General features: G+C 37.0%; 1 protein-coding gene across 2 annotated transcripts in view; it reads right to left on the reverse strand.

Annotated features, from left to right (window-relative positions):
• Window positions 1-1,096: 1,096 nt before the first annotated feature.
• The window catches only part of LOC141555073 (MAL-like protein), a 42,031-nt gene continuing 27,023 nt past the window's right edge, over window positions 1,097-16,104 (reverse strand). Inside the window, exons 2-4 of one of the 2 annotated variants that reach the window (XM_074287661.1) lie at window positions 8,991-9,158; window positions 7,349-7,472; window positions 1,097-4,526 (exon numbers count right to left, since the gene is read on the reverse strand). In XM_074287661.1, coding sequence (XP_074143762.1) covers window positions 7,368-7,472; window positions 8,991-9,158 — 273 coding nt within the window. In that variant the 3' untranslated portion in view covers window positions 1,097-4,526; window positions 7,349-7,367. Of the gene's footprint in view, window positions 4,527-7,348; window positions 7,478-8,990; window positions 9,159-16,104 lie in introns of both variants that reach the window. The other variant, XM_074287660.1, reaches the window with a different exon arrangement.

Consider the following 16,104-nt stretch of genomic DNA (forward strand, 5'->3'; position numbering starts at 1 on the left):
CCAACCCTAATCTCTAGAACTCCCAAAGCACATTCTCTTATATTATACTTTCAAATCATACTCTGTGTTCTGGTTGTTAGTGATGCATATATCTTTGTTTCTTTATTAGACTTTAACTTCAGAGGATATAGAAAATGTATAGCTCACATTTAGAAGACACTTTATAGTTACAAAATGACATATAGATATGATCTTTACATCATCCCTATGAAAAAGGTAGGGAAAATCTTATTATTTCCATGTTATAGGCAAAGAAATTTAGATTAGAGGAGATTAAATGATCTAGGTCATGCACCTGGGCAATTCAAATTTAGATCTTACTGCTGGGTTTCAAACTCAATTTCTCTGCAGGGCCAGGCTCTGTCTGTTATATAAACTTACTTGAATTTGTTACTATGTTAGTAGAGACAGTGCTAGTGTTGGACTGGGATTCAGACAGAGCAGAATTTTAATAATATTTTTGATACTTATTAGCTCTGTGATTTTGGGTTAATTATATAACTTTTGTGAATCCCAGCTTCTTCACTTACAAAATTGAAATAACAGTTTTGTGCTGACAGAAATTTTTGTGAGAAAGTGATAGTATGCTGTACTTTGTCAACTTTTAAGTGCTATATGAATTCAATCAAATAAACATTTATTAAGTGCCTATCATATCCAGGCACTGTACTAAGTGCTGGGAATGAAAAAAGAGGTGAAAAATAGTATACCCTCCAGAAGTTTAGAATCTAATGTTGAGTTGAGGAAAAAACATGCAAACAAATAAACAAAGCAAACTATAATGTGGAAGTTGTGAAGTTATGATTTATTATCAGTAAATGTTTAATTTGTATACTTATTTTATTTACTACATACCTGGGGTTTTATAAATAGGAAAGACACTGTAATTAAGAGGGTCTAGAGAAAGACTCCTAGTTGGAGATGAGATTGTAATTAGGAATTAATGGAAGTCAGGGAAGTGAGTAGTTGGAGTTATTGATTACCTCTCCCACTACAACAGCTTGATGTATATAATAGATACGCCATAAAACTTTGTTGAATTTTTGATGGCATTTTCATGGCCAGAAAAAGCTCCTAATAATAAGAAAAACTCCAATTTTTGTAATGAACATATATGTTTTATTTCAAGTTGTCTGTTTAAACAATAACAACAACAATAATAGTAACAACCACTATAGAGAGCTGCCATGGTGAAAAATGATGAATGGGGCTGGTATTGGTTTTTGTTTTTGCATTCTGAGATATCAAGCATGATGACAAAGAGTTAAAGCAGGGATTTCTCCCATTACTTCTTAAGAGCAGAGAAGAAATAGAAGAAGCCTGGAAATTGTTTGATCAGTTCTTTCCCTTCATCATTCAGTTTGGTTCAATTGAATTCTTCCTGAAGTACCTATACCATTAGTTCTTCCTCTGGGGATGAATAGTATTTTTTTCATTATAAATCCTTCAGAGTTGTCTTGGATCATTGCATTGCTGAAAACAGCTAAGTCATTCACAACTGATCATTTTACAATGTTGTTGTTTTTTTGTACATAGCACACATTGTACTGGGAATTGTGGGCAAGACAACGATGAAAAGGTATAGGTCCCCTGCCCTCAAGTGGCTTACAATCTAGCAGGTAGATTGAGAACACCAGAATACAATTTAGAATAAGGTTAGCTACACAGGAGGAGACAGAGTAATGGCGAGCTCAAAAAATCTAGATCACTTCTAGTCAGTGTGCATATGACATTTAATTCAAGAGGGCAATGGGGCTAGGTTTGTAAAGAAAGGATCAAGTATTTTCTTCTGATTAGGGTGAATTAAGTGGATGTCAGGCAGGACTTTGACATTTTGAGCTTCTTCTTTTTCATAACCCTTTATCACCTCCATTGCACATAGGACAAAAAACATAGCGGTCAACTTCAAACATTTAATTCTTTTAAAAAAGCACCATGAATCTTATGTTACTGGAGTAACCAACATAATCCATTTCACTGAGAAGAATCAAAATTCAATTTAAGTCAGAAAGAGATATCAATGATGTATCAAGTGCCTACTATGTTCAAGGTATTGGGGGTGCAAAGATAAAATAAATATAACCCCTAGTTCTTTCCTGTACTATAGCCAGAATGTACAGCCTAAAAGGTTGTTTAAGTATATATTGTAAACTTCTTGAGAGCAGAAATCATATTTTACTTATCCCCTTTAGTGCTGTGTTCATAAAAAAAAATAACAACACATTTTTTTTTCGTTGAATGAACAACATGGTATTGAGAGATATAGTACTATGTAAGATAATAGGATTCAAGAGATGCAAAAAAACTGAGGATTTTTCACCTCGTCTTCCAGAAGAGGAAGCAAAAGACCAGAAAAATAAAATAACTTGACTAAGGTTACACAAAAGACAAGAAAAATAAAATAACTTGACTAAGGTTACACAAACTACATTGATTAAAAGATGGGTTCATGTTCTCCTCCTTCCTCATGGCAACTACTTACTTTCATAGTCTGAGGATGAGAAAAAAAGAGAGGCAAAATACAATTGAGTTATTTTACAAGAGCAGCCTACTGATCAATTTCTCTCCCTTCACCTTTAACTTTAGGAAAGGAACTATGGTCATCATTCGTTGTTGTTGTTTAGGTAGAATGGTCATTTTTATTACATTGGCTCTGCCCACTCAAGAACAATTAATATTTTTCTAATTATTTAAATCTGGCTTTATTTGTATAAAAAGTCTTATAATTATGTTCATATAGTTCCTGGGTTTGTTTTGGCAGACATACTTCCATGTATTTTATAGTCTACAGTTATTCATTTATTAGTATTTTATTTTCCTCCAGTTATAAGTAAAAAATAATTTTGAATAGTCATTTAAAAGAAACTTTGAGTTCCAGATTCTCTCCCTCTCTCCTTCCCCACCCTCCCTCATTGAGAAAGAATAGGTTATACATGTGCAGTCAGGCAAAACATTTCCATAATATCCATGTAGTAAAAGAAAATGCAGACCCCTCTCCCCCCAAAAAAACCCTCAAGAAAAAGAAAGTAAAAAAGGTATACTTTAATATGTATTTAGATACTATAAGTTATTTTTTGGGGAATGGATAGCATTTTTTCATTATCAATCCTTCAGAGTTGTCTTGGATCACTGTATTGCTGAAAATAGCTAGGTCATTCACAGCTGATTATCTCATAATATTGCTGTAACTTTGTACATGGGACATTTCACTTTACATCAGCACATCTAAGTCTTTTTATTTTTTTCTGAGAGCATCCTGCTCATTAGTTCTTATAGCACAATAACATTCCATAGTAATCATATACCATGATTTGTTCAGCCATTCATCAATTGGCGTGCATCCCTTCAATTTCCAATTCTTTGTACAGTCACCATTCTTGACAAGAAAACAAGCCCAAAGGAGTTACATAATTTGCTTAAAGTCATGCAACTGGTAGGTAAAAGAACTTAAATTCAAACCTAGGTCTTCCGGCTTTAAATATGATACTCTTTCCATTACCACCCTCGTGTTTTTGTTGTCAATTGTGCTATCTATTAATTCTCACTTCTAAAGGACAGAGTGGTTTCTAGTACCACAGCTAAGGAATCACTTGCATGTTTTCAAGAGGTAGATGTAGAAATCCTGGCATATATATAATATAGACTATTAAAATCTTTGTAGGTATAAGAGGGATAATGATTAGTAAAGCCATGCAGCTGGTAGGTAAAAGAATTTAAATTTAAACCTAGGTCCTCCGGCTTTAAATATGATACTCTGTCCATTACCACTCTCGTGTTTTTGTTGTCAATTCCTTTTGTTCTTTAACAAATGAATAAATTGATCATTCTTGCTTCAATTATATTTGATCCTTTATGATCCCTTTTGGCTATTTTTGGCAATGATACTTCATTGGTTTGCTACTTCCTTCTCCAGCTCACTTTACAGATGAGGAAACTGAGGCAAATAAAGGTAAGTGATTTGCCAAGGGTTTCATAGCTAGTGTCTAAGACTAGATTTGAACTCAGGAAGATGAGTCTTCCTGACTTCAAGTCTGGTGCTCTATTCACTGAACCAACTAGCTGCCCCATATTTATTGATATGTAAGGAATTGATTATTAACTCTATTTAAAGTATAAATAATCCTGATTCTGGATCAATGACTAGAGGTTATATTTTTGGGATTGAGCCTTTCACATGAAGGAATACAACTGTACCTCACTGGTTTTCATTCATTGCTAAATAATTCCTAGAGTTAGTTATTTTCCAGGCAAACTAAAATAAAACATTTTAATATATAATACAATTGCATCCGATATACAAAAAAACTCTTGACAAATTAAAATTTCAAAACCAAATTACCAAAAGTACTTCTGTTTTAGACAGTCTGAAAACATGGGTCAGCTGCTTCTCAGTCCAGCTTTTGGAAGTTTGTCCTGATGGAACATAAAGATTCTTCTCTGTTCTGTTGTTTTTATGCTCTGCTTCAGTGGTAGTAAATGCTGAAGGCATGGAGAATGTACAGGAAGGTAGTAATAAAAGCAAAGAACTGGAAGAGAAATAAGGGGAGGGGTGAAAACGAGGAGTAATGACCAGGCTCAGCAGCTCCCCAGACAGCGTCTGTCACTCATATGTTCTGAACCCTCCCAGGCAATGCCAACAAAGTGCAAGTTTTGACACCTTGTCTCTCTCTCTCTTTCTGTCTCTGACTCTCTCTTTTATCTTTGTCTTTTCTTGTCTCTCCTTTCTTTACTCTTTGCCTCTGCCTCTCTGTCTCTCTCCTGTTTCTCTTTTGATGTCTATCTTTGTCTGTTACCTAGCTTTCCTTTCCCTTTCTTGTCTCTCTCTATTTCTCTTCAGTTCCTATCAAACTGGAAAGTCTCCAAGTAGTCTCCTGAAGATGGACCACATATTTGTTGCCCAGTGAAGAAAAGGGTAAGTAGTGGGTCCGATGGATAAAGCCCGGAATCAGGAAAACCTGAGTTTAAATCCAACCTCAGACACTTAGTAACTGTGTGATTGTGGGCAAGTCATATTACCTTTGTTTGCCTTAATCCACTGGAGAAGGAAATGTCAAACCACTCTAGTCTCTTTGCCAAGAAAACCCCAAGGACAATATTGGTATGTGATGGTCCATGGAGTCACAACTGAACAACTAAACAACAATTGAATATAAAGTGATAACTATATTCAGCAGTTACACAAGGTTTTTTTTTTTTTTTTTTCTTTGTAAAGGAACTCAACATTCTTTTATAGGTTTTTGTCTTGTGAATTCCCATTCTACAGGTAGATAAACTAAGGCATAGAGATACAATATGCTTTAGTCTCTGTCACACGGATACACTTTCAAAATTCCAAACTATGAAACAGATAAATATGAAGGGGAGGGGAGGTTAATAAAGTAAAGCATTAACTTTATAAAAGTTTCTTTTTTATTTTTTTAATCAAGTATGAGTTCATTTGAAGTGTGAATGCTCAATTTCAAAAGTTAGATTTATTTATATTTATAGAGCTTCACAAATAAAAGGCAGGTAAAAGGTGTATGAATAAAAGCTTATTTTGTAGTAAAGAAGACTTGATTTCAAATCGTGCCTCTCTCATTCAAGAAGAGCAATTGAAAGGGAGATTCAAAGTTTTCAAAGACATGATGATCCAGATTATCCCTCACTTCTCTAATCTTAGAGCACCATACATGCTAGGATTAGAAACTCAACAGTAGAAATTTGATGAGCTGAGAAGTTCATTGAAGCCCATGCATGTTGTGTGAGAGGGAGGGAGAACCTGACAACATTTGGAGCAATTCTAGAGTTCTTAGAGGTTGGGTAGATGGAGATGACTCACCATCAAATAGAGATGTTTTTGAAATAAATCAGTCCTCAGTAGAAGACCCATTTATGATCTGAGTGCCCTTTTGTGCCTCCTAAGCTTACTTTAATATAGAATGGGTAAAAAAAAGATAGAATACATATCAATGATCAATATCAAACTGCCATGCTGCCTTGATTATGTGGCTGCATATAGAAAATATCCATTAGATACTTTCGGAAAATATTTGGTTCCAATCTGTAAATTCACTGGAGGACAGAAAGAAGAGGAATGAAACTGCTAGGGTTCCTCCAGCGAGGTAGCCCATTAACACACCTATGACTATAGTGTTAGAAAGTGACTTAGAAACACAGATATGTTAAGAGTCTTATTTGTTCATAGTAATATAGCTAATATATGTCAGAAGCAGGGCTTAAAACCAAGTCTTCTGTAAGTCAAGACTAATTCTAATCACAAAACCACAGTGTCTCTTATTTTTGAGAAGCCATGTATAAATCTATTATTATTATTATTTTTTTTTTTTGATAATTCAGAGTCTTAACCCACTAGGGGAAACTGACTTCAAAGGACTTATCCCTGATAAAATCTTTTGTAAAATGAACATTTCTCTGTTATCTTCCACATTTATCTGTTTTATGATTTGAAGTTTTCATCTAGATTAGGTTTTTCATAAAGCTAGAATATTCACAGAACCTACTTTACTTCAGAGAGCAAATCACTGACCCTGAACCTATCACCTATATAGTCTCAACCTACTTCTTATTGCTCTGTTGGAGCCTGAGGCTAAAGGTCTCCTGACAAAGTTCCAAAAGAAAAATGACTGTCCCCTACAAACCTATTAGTGATGGGCTGGATGATGTGGTCTGTGACTACTTCTGTCTGTCTCTTTCTCTATCTGTCTTTATCTCTGTCTCTGTCTGTCTCTTTCTCTATCTGTCTCTGTTTCTCTGCCTGCCTCCATCTTTCTGTCTCTTTCTTTGTGTCCAACTACCTCTTTTTCTATCTGTCTCTTTGTCTCTAGCTGTCTCTTTATCTATCTTTTCTCTATCTCCATCTTTCTGTCTTTCTCTGTCTCTCTGTTTCCCTCTATCTTTGTCCAATTTTCTGTCTCTTACTCTTTTTCTGTCTCCATCTTTCTGTCTCTCACTCTGTCTTTTTTTCTTTCTTTCTCACACACAGCTTTCCTCTAAAAAGTACTGGACTTTTTATTTTCTATTTAATAATCTGTGTACCTATTGTATTCTGCCCTTCCCTTACCCCTTTCCCGCCCACCCCCAGGAGAATGTAGACTCCTTAAAGGCATGGACTGTTTAGATTTTCTTTGTATCTCCAGTATAGTGCCCAACCCTGAGCAGGAATTTAACAAGTATTTGTTGAACTAACTTATATGTTATTCTAACCAAGGAGGAAAAATTCATCTCTTCCTGAACTGGGAAAATGACCCCTCCCCCACCTTTGATTTGAGGCAAGCCTTCTGTCTCTGACACTCCATTAAGATCTAGCACTTAAAAATTCTTGTATTGAACACTTCACAGTTCAGCTCACCGTAGCAGCAGTATTCAATTCATAATATATTCTCTCCAACCCTTCTGACTCCGAGCGAATTGTTGCATTTGCTTGTAAGACGGCTGCACTCATGTACAAAATTCCGGTACTTCCATGATAAAGGCTATCCTGGAAAACAGTCCCCCCAAAAACCATGGAATAAACTACAAAACAATTTCAAAGTCACTACCTTCATCTCTTGCTATAAGACATCGGCAGGTCTTAATCATTAAAGGACAGAATCCCTTGTGTTGGATCAGAATTGGCTTTTATTAAAGTAAAAAGTTCTTGGAGCTAAAAATAGCAAGGAAAATCTCATTCAACATCATTATGTGATGAGAGTATCCAGATCAATGGTGTTTCCCATTAACTTGGTGAAAATTCAAGAAAGAAAGGGTGGATAGCAGAGACTATGAATATCCAAAGTGGTCTAATTTCTACCTTGAGTCCTTACTGTCTCATTCTTCCATGAAGAAAGGGTCTCCTAGGGAGTCTTGATCTGACCCCAAGGATTATTAGCCTATCTGAGAGTAGAGAGAGAGGCCATATTTTACTCTCCTTTAGTTGTGAGACTTTTCTTTAACACACACTTACTGTTATTTCTTAACCTGCTTTTCCTTTGCCTCTTCTCTGTGCTACTCTCTGCAACTTCCACCCTTTTGAGCTAAGCTTTATTCCCTCATGACAACCATTAACTAACCACTACCCAGACCTATTAAAGACCTCAACTTAAAAAGACCAAGGTCTCCCACTGCACCCGGGGCCATTTTCAATCTTCCTGATCTATGTCTGGCCACTGTTCCCAAAGCCTCTGGAGGAAAAATTGAGGCAGGTGACCTCGCACAATCCTTTCTCACTTAAACCCAATTCACTTGCATGACATAGTCTTACCTCTTTGATATCATGGTCCTCTTCAAGAATGAAAAACATACACTAACCAACCAACCACCAGACAGCTGTAACAGCAGTTATAGGAGTACTATTGGAAAAATTCCTCCCCCTTCAAATAGTTTTAGGACTGTGGACCCATTGAGTAGTTAAATCTGAGTTAGTTAGAGATCCAACCTGAGAGAAAGGGTAGAGGTGAGTAGCCCCTGAGAAGTACATATATGTACTTTTTCTCTCAAATTTTTTATCTTATTGTATCACTCTACATTCTTTTTAAAAAAATGCACAACTCCAGTGCTGTTTCCTCCACGAAGTCTTCTCTCTTTCCTTCCATCTATAATAACTTCTCCCCTCAGACATCATATAACACTTTCATCTTTCTTATGTACTTACCTTGTGACATTATTTAGCTGTGTATGTCTTATTTGCCTAATGAACAGGGCAGAGACCCTGTTTTACTCAAATTTTATATTTCTTCCAAGCATCAAGCACAATACTCCATAAACATTTAAGGCTATTGTCAAATAAATCCTTTTATAAAATGAAGAATATTCCCCTGATTTATATTTTGTGATTTATGTTTTGTACATATCTGATTTTATGATAAAGTAGGGGTCTTCTCAGAATCTATATCAGTAGGAGAATTAGTATTGCTCATCCTCATCATGGAATTGTCACTTGACAAGAAAAGTCCCCAAATCAGGAAACAAAATTATATGGCTCCAATACTCATAGTAACACTACATATCCTTACCCAAACTCTCCAGGATTCATATTTTTTATAAAATCCAAGTAAGTAAGACAACAGGAACATCAGGGAGATGAGGAATGAAGTGATAGACACATACATAACCCATCCTTGCAATAAAACATAATACACTTCAGTGGCAGCTACCAGAATCCAGACCCAGCAACCAAAGACCTGCAAAAAGAAAAGAAAAATTATATCAAAGATGTTTCTTTTCTGCAGTATAGTTCTCTGTAAAAAGCATTAGCTTCCTTTCTTCTTTGTGATTTTTTTTTCTCTTGGTCTGATATGTTCAGAATTCATGATCTGCCATGACTTTTCCCACCTTTGCAGCTGATCATCCATCCTCCTATTCCTTGCTCTGCCCAAACTATAACCAAATGGTACTTTTTCCAATATGAAGTGAAACAAATTTCTGTCTCCAAATTTTTGCAATTCAAAAAGTTCTTTTCTCATTTTTGACCTCTGCCTTCATGTTCTCCCCTACCCAGCTCAATCCCAATCATAATTAGCCTCTGTGTTCCTCTTCCATTTTATCCTCCAGAAACCACATCCACACCACTATAATTAACAAATTTCCCCTTATTCTAGAACTTTGCTTTCATTTTCTACCCATTTTTCTGGTGTTAATAGAAACTGGATTCCACCAATAAATGCCTCATCACTGGCCCCACCCTACATTGCTGACTGCTTTTCTCATGTCCTGTTGCATGATGGGTCAAAAGGAATGGTAGGCCTATTTTTTTTACTCCCCACTGTCACTTCCTGATCCTTCCTTCCCCTGCTACCATCATTCTGAGATGTCTTTTGCTTTGATTTTTATTCCATTTATTTATTTTATCTTATCTAGATCTTTATTCTGTTGCCTGCTAGACTCCATATCACTCTTCTTGGTCAGGACTTGAATTATATATACAGTTTTCTTTAACTCACCCCCTACCCTTATTCTTAGAGGTTCCAGTATTCATATGGAAGCCATTATGAGCAAGTGCTCTCTAATTTATCTACCTCCTCAATTCCATGACTCAACACCATTGTAGCTCAGTCTTACATTGGATGATCATTCCTTAGACCTTCCCCCCCATCATCCTCAAGCCATTTACTTTGTGAACTTGAACACTGAAGTTCCTTTCTTTTAATATAATTTCTTCTCATTCTAACTTTCCATCTCTCTTTTCTCCACCTGGGCAGTGGGTAGAAGAGAGGATTTGGAATCAGGGAGAACTATGTTTGAATTTTGCTTCAGACTAGTCTGAGTGATCCTGGACTCATCACTTAAATCTCTGTCAAGTTGTTTCCCTATTTAAAAAATGAGTTAATAACAATGCCCATATCACAGAGTAGTTATGAGGATCAAAAGTGGTAACAGATTAAACTTTGCACTTGATAAACTAAAGTGCCAATGAAATGCTATTATCATTCATCTTCACTTTATCTTCACTCCTTCACATTTGTTTTTTCTTCTAAGGCCCTCACTACCCTTTTGACCTCCCTTAAAACTATATTTAACCATAATAATGCATTTGTCCTCCATCTTTGAATCCTAACTCTATATTCATTCTCTACCAATCCCTAACTCTTTAGTCTGCTGCTGAAGGAAGTTATCCATGCCATCTACTCAGTTCATCCGTTATAAATCCGTATTTCTTTGATTCCAATTCACTCCTTCCATCTCTACAGTCATCCATTTATCCTTTATTTGTTGAATATCTACCTCCTTATAGAGACCATTCATGAACCTTCTTTGCTCTCCTCAAACCCCCAACTTTACCCTCACCCACCAATCCTTTTCTTAGCACAAGAGCTCATCTTCTATTCTCCTGAGAAAATCAAAGTTTATCACTAAATCCATGCCTTCCTTACTCTTTTTATTTCCAATGCACACTTTTCCTTTGCTGTCTTCTCAAAGGATGAAGTTGCTCTTCTTGCTAACTCACTGCTTTCCCCCAAGAACTTTTCCAAGTAATTTTTCTCTTTCTCATCTTCAATCTGTACTCATCTCCTTGTTCCTTCTACATTGCCTAAAAACATGCTAAAGTCTCTTCAACCCTTGGAAACATCTTGACTATGACATCTTAGGCTATCCTCCCCTATCTCATTTTCCTTTCACTGACAAATCCTAGAAAGAATTGCCTAAACTTGTAGCCTCTACTTCCTCCCTCCCACTAACTCATCAACCCCTGAAATCTGGCTTCTGATTCATCATCCTAATGAAACTGATTTACCACAGATTACCAGCAATCTTTAATTGAATTAGATTGCCATTTGACACTACTTTGGAGAATAAAGGGAAGATGAGGACAATGGATTACTAAGGGCCTAAGACATTTTCTTCCTCCTTTTCTTCTTCCTTCCCTCATTTGTGGCCTTCTACACCCAGGACACCAAACTGCTACTAAGGCTATTAGCATCTTTATTCTGCTGCATCACAGGCCTTTGTGGTCTGGCTAGGAACCAAGCCGTCATGGATAATGCAGTTTCTATGAGTTTTAAACAAAGAACATGTAAAGTTTAAGATTAGAACATGTTGGTAGACAGGACTGCCTGTTCTGTGAGCCACATTTTGGTCATTCCTGAAGAGGGCGAGGAGGAGAGAAGCTAAAGGATCAGCATCATGTTCATTCTCTGCTAGTTTCATGTTATTTAAAAATTTTTAATTTGATTTTTGTAAATCTTTTATTACTGTTCTGGCAGTAAAAAAATGGATCTGAGAAAGCAATCACTGTCAAGCAATGTTATCTAAAGAAAAGGAGATTGTGAAAATACAGATTTAGAAAGAGATGATCAATTCTGTTCATTTTTTTTTTTTTCTTTTGAGGAGAGGGATTGGACCTGCAGTTTTATTGACACAGGGAATTCCTACAAGAGGGAACTAACTCCCTTGCCAATTCAGATTGTCACCTCCTCTACAATTTAATCATTGACTTTTCTAGAGCACTAAGGTCTTAACTGACTTGTCTAGGATTACAATGCCCCTATGTGTCAGAGACAGAACCCAGATTTTCTTGACTTTGAGGTGGTGCAGAAGACAGAGTTCCAGTCTTGAAATCAGGAAGACTCATTTCTCTGAGTTCAAATTTAGCCTCAGACACTTAGTAGCTGACTTAACCCTGTTTGCCTCAATTTCCTCATATATAAAATGAGCTGGAGAAGGAAATTATAAATCATTCCAGTGTCTTTGCCCTGCTAAGAAAACCCCAAATGGGGTCACAGAGTCAAACATGACTGAAAAAACTTACAACAAAACATTAGACATTTCCTCCTTATATCAAGTCTAAATCCCCCCCCCTTCTACCTATTGTCCCTAGTTTCCCCACTTTGGGGCCAGGCAGAACAGATCTAAACCCTTTTCCATATGAGCACTCTTTGAATACCATTGGTATAACCTTGGTCCAGACATTTAATTTCTATGAGTCTGTTTTCTCTTTTGTAAAATGAGACAGTGGGATGGCCAATTTCTTAGATCCTTCCCAACTTTAAATCTATGATCTTTTGATCTGAAAAATCTTTGTGTCTTGGCCTGAGTATGAAGAGGAAGGTCCCTCTGCCATTATTGCTAACTTGGAGAGAGTTATGTTTAATGACAACCCCTTACAGTAGGATCTGGAAAAGGTGGATCTCCCTAGGAAGCCATTGTTCCATTTGGAAGTCAGCTGCCATTTAAGCTACACCTGAGGAAAATGATGAATAGTTTGGGATGGTTATCTTCTAGAACAAAAGACAAAACAGCAACTTTGTGACTTTAGGTAATTCATCTCACTTTTGTCTCAGTCTTTCCCTTAGATTGTGGCAAGGACTATCTTTTGCTTTCCTTTTTATCCCCAATGTTTAGCACAGTACTTGTCACATAGTAAGTGTTTAATAAGCTGATTCATCAGTAAAATGAGCTCTTTAGACTACAACCTACCAATTTATATTTATTACCTCAGTGTTTTTAATGAGAGCTGGGGACCCACATTTTGAGTTATGCTCAAACTGTACTGGGAAATTTTCCTAGAGTAAATTCAGATGGGAGTAAGAATCCAGAGTGAGAGAGAAGTGATTCTCTAGGATTAGGGCTCTGAGGTCAGACCCAAACTAAAGGATCTGAGCCCAGAATGTTTTGTGGAACAGGCAAGCAGGCTTTGGGTTCCATCAGGAATGGTATAATCTTATTGCTTCTTCCCAAATCCTTTACTTTCTCTAAAGTTCTGCACAAGTTCCCGCTCTTACCCAAGATCTATCCTCATTCCCCCAGTTAGTACATTGCTTCCCAAATGATTTCATTTTCTCCATACATATTTTATATTTTACTGATCTGTATATCTGTTCTATCTTTTCCTGCCTCTGCCACTTCTATCAACACCCTTAGTAAAATGTAAGCTCTCTGATGAACAGTTTTGTTTTTGCCTTTGTAACTCTAGTGCCTAAAGCAGTGCTAGGCTAGAAGATACTCAATAAATGCTTGTTGAATGAAGGAAGGAAGGAGGGAAGGAAGGGAGGGAGTGAGAAAGGAAGGAAGAAAGAAAGGAAGGAGGGAAGGAGGGAAGGAAGGAAGGAGGGAAGGAGGGAACAAAGGAAGGAAGGAAGGAAGGAGGGAAGGAGGGAACAAAGGAAGGAAGGAAGGAAGGAAGGAAGGAGGGATGGAGGGAACAAAGGAAGGAGAGAATGAATGGATCTCTGACCCAAGAGTTACAGTAGCAATACTACTTCAAAGTCATGATACAAATTTTCTTCAATGACTTAGGGAAATTAACCTACAGTTTTCTAAACACACTCTAGACTTAGAGTCTTTAGTCTTATTTGTTTCAATAAACAAATACTGATCTGGGAATTTGATCACAGAAGTACAGTACCAAAGGATGACAGGAGTCAGAAAAGACCTTATGGATCATGTAGTTCAACCTTCTTATTTTAGAGATGAGGAAGCATAGCATCAGAAAGATGGACTGATTTGCCCATGATGATGTTGTTTGTCCTTTAAACCTTGCTATCAGGAAAGTGATGTCATAACTTATAAGTGAATTGTTTTTAAGAGAGGGAGGGCTGTGCAAAGTTACCAGCCTCACTCTCTCCTCCAGAGCCATCTGGGCCCAGTGGCAAGATATAAATCAGTACAGCTGGAGATGGGCCCAGGTGCAGTGGGACTCCATGACTTTTGTAAGCTAAGGTATTTAACAGATTTCAGTTTGAGGCAACTTCCATTTAATAATTAAGGCTAGGTAAGAAATGAGACAAAGAATGATCTCTTTTATCTAGTAAAAAAACAAAATCAATTTGGCAGGGTAACCTCAGAGTCTCAAGTGACCCTCAGAGTTTCTGGCCAAAGCAGAAATAATTGCTATTTAAAACTCATTCTGAGCCATCATAGCCCAAACAATGACCAAGTGAGACTACTGTTGGCCTATCAATGAGAGTCAGAGTCATTTGGATTTAAGACATGGCCCTTAGGAAAGAAATCTAGCCATGACATCATTTTCCTGATATCATGGTCCTCTTTGATGCCAAAGCACAAACAATGGTCTGTGACTTGTAGTAGCTGCCCCACCAAGGACCCAACGACTAGTTCCAGGTGGGCAATGCAGACCCATCCACCCTCCTCATGTCTCAAGACCATGCTCATGTCTTTGTATCTCTATTGCTCAGCAAAGTGTCTGATATGCAGTAAGCATTTAATAAATGCTGTTGTCTCAGGTACCTCCTCATTATGCTATCGGGTTTCAAAGATTCCCCTCTGTAAACATCACTAGGAAGCTCTAGGAAAATAGTGGCAAATAGCTCTACTGCCTATGTGATCTAGAGTTCTGACTATTTCTACAGGAAGTGGGAATCCTGTGAAATGACTCTTTCATGTTACACAGCCAATGGGAAAAAAGACATTTTCTTCACCCTCACATTCTGCCACCTTCTGAGAAGCAGCATAATCTCTGCCAAGTTCATGTTGTATTAACTGGCTTCTGATGAATGAAAAAACCAAAACTGTCATCTTATGTCTATTGTGGGAAATCTGGATCAGTTTCTAGAGTTGCATGAGAAACTTGAGTATATGCCATTACTTCTTTAAAAAAAATATATTGACATTGCAGATTTTTCCCATGTCTTATATTCCTTTTTAGTCCTCATTACAACTTCCAAGAGAAACATATTAATTTTTAGACATGGGGTTAGTCAGCAAACGCGGAGCAGTGTTATTTATCTTTGTATACTTGATTCAAATCAACACGATTACTAAATGTCTATTCAAATCTTTGTGCTTGGCAGTGGAGAAACAATGATAAAAATGATGCAGTTGCTTCCCTCAAGGAACCTTCAAAATGCTTGGTGATGGAGAGGGAAGGGCGTGACATGGGATGGGGCCAAAGGAAAGCTCCAGACAAAAAGCTCTAGGAAAACTTGAGTGGGAAGAGAACATGTGTTTGTGAGTATGTGGGTTGGAAGGAATCAGAAATTTCACGGGAAAGGTAGCTCATGAACTGGATGTGGAATTTATACCTAGGATGAGGGTCTGGAGACAGCTTACTCAAACTATAGAGGTAAGATAACAAGATAATGAGTTTGAGAAACAGCAAGAAGTTTAATTTAGCCAAAAGTGTTTCAAGATGAGTAATGTGAACTACATCAGGAGTGGTGAGTTGCAGCTATATTGTAGGGAGCTTTCTATGTCAAGATAAGGAATTTATTCCTGGAGGCACTGAGGAGCCAGTGAAGATTTTTGAGCTGAAAAGTTTATTTTAGTGTCCACTCAAGGAGGGCGGATGTCTTCTAAACAGTTTGTGAACATACAGGCCAAAGTTAAAGGACACTTTTAAGATGGAGTGGAGATCAAGTTATTCATTCCATTATAGATGTGGGGAATGCTAAAAACCACTTAGTCAATGAAAGAAAAAGAACATAAAAGCAGCAGGGAGAATTCTGCTTTATTATGGAGAAGGACTTTTGTTTCCTGTCTCCTTCAATTGTTTTAGTAATTATATATTGTTCATACATTTAAAGAGGCAGTGATTGCTCAGTGGAAAGAATACTGAACTCAAAGTGAGGGAACCTGGGCTCCAGCCTCAAATCCACCATTAACTTGTGTGATATAGATGGATCACTTGGATCTATTTGAGATTCAGTTTCTTTATTTGTAAAGTAAAACCCG

Source organism: Sminthopsis crassicaudata, chromosome 2 (assembly GCF_048593235.1).
Source record: "Sminthopsis crassicaudata isolate SCR6 chromosome 2, ASM4859323v1, whole genome shotgun sequence".
In the NCBI taxonomy this organism is placed as follows: Eukaryota; Metazoa; Chordata; class Mammalia; order Dasyuromorphia; family Dasyuridae; genus Sminthopsis; species Sminthopsis crassicaudata.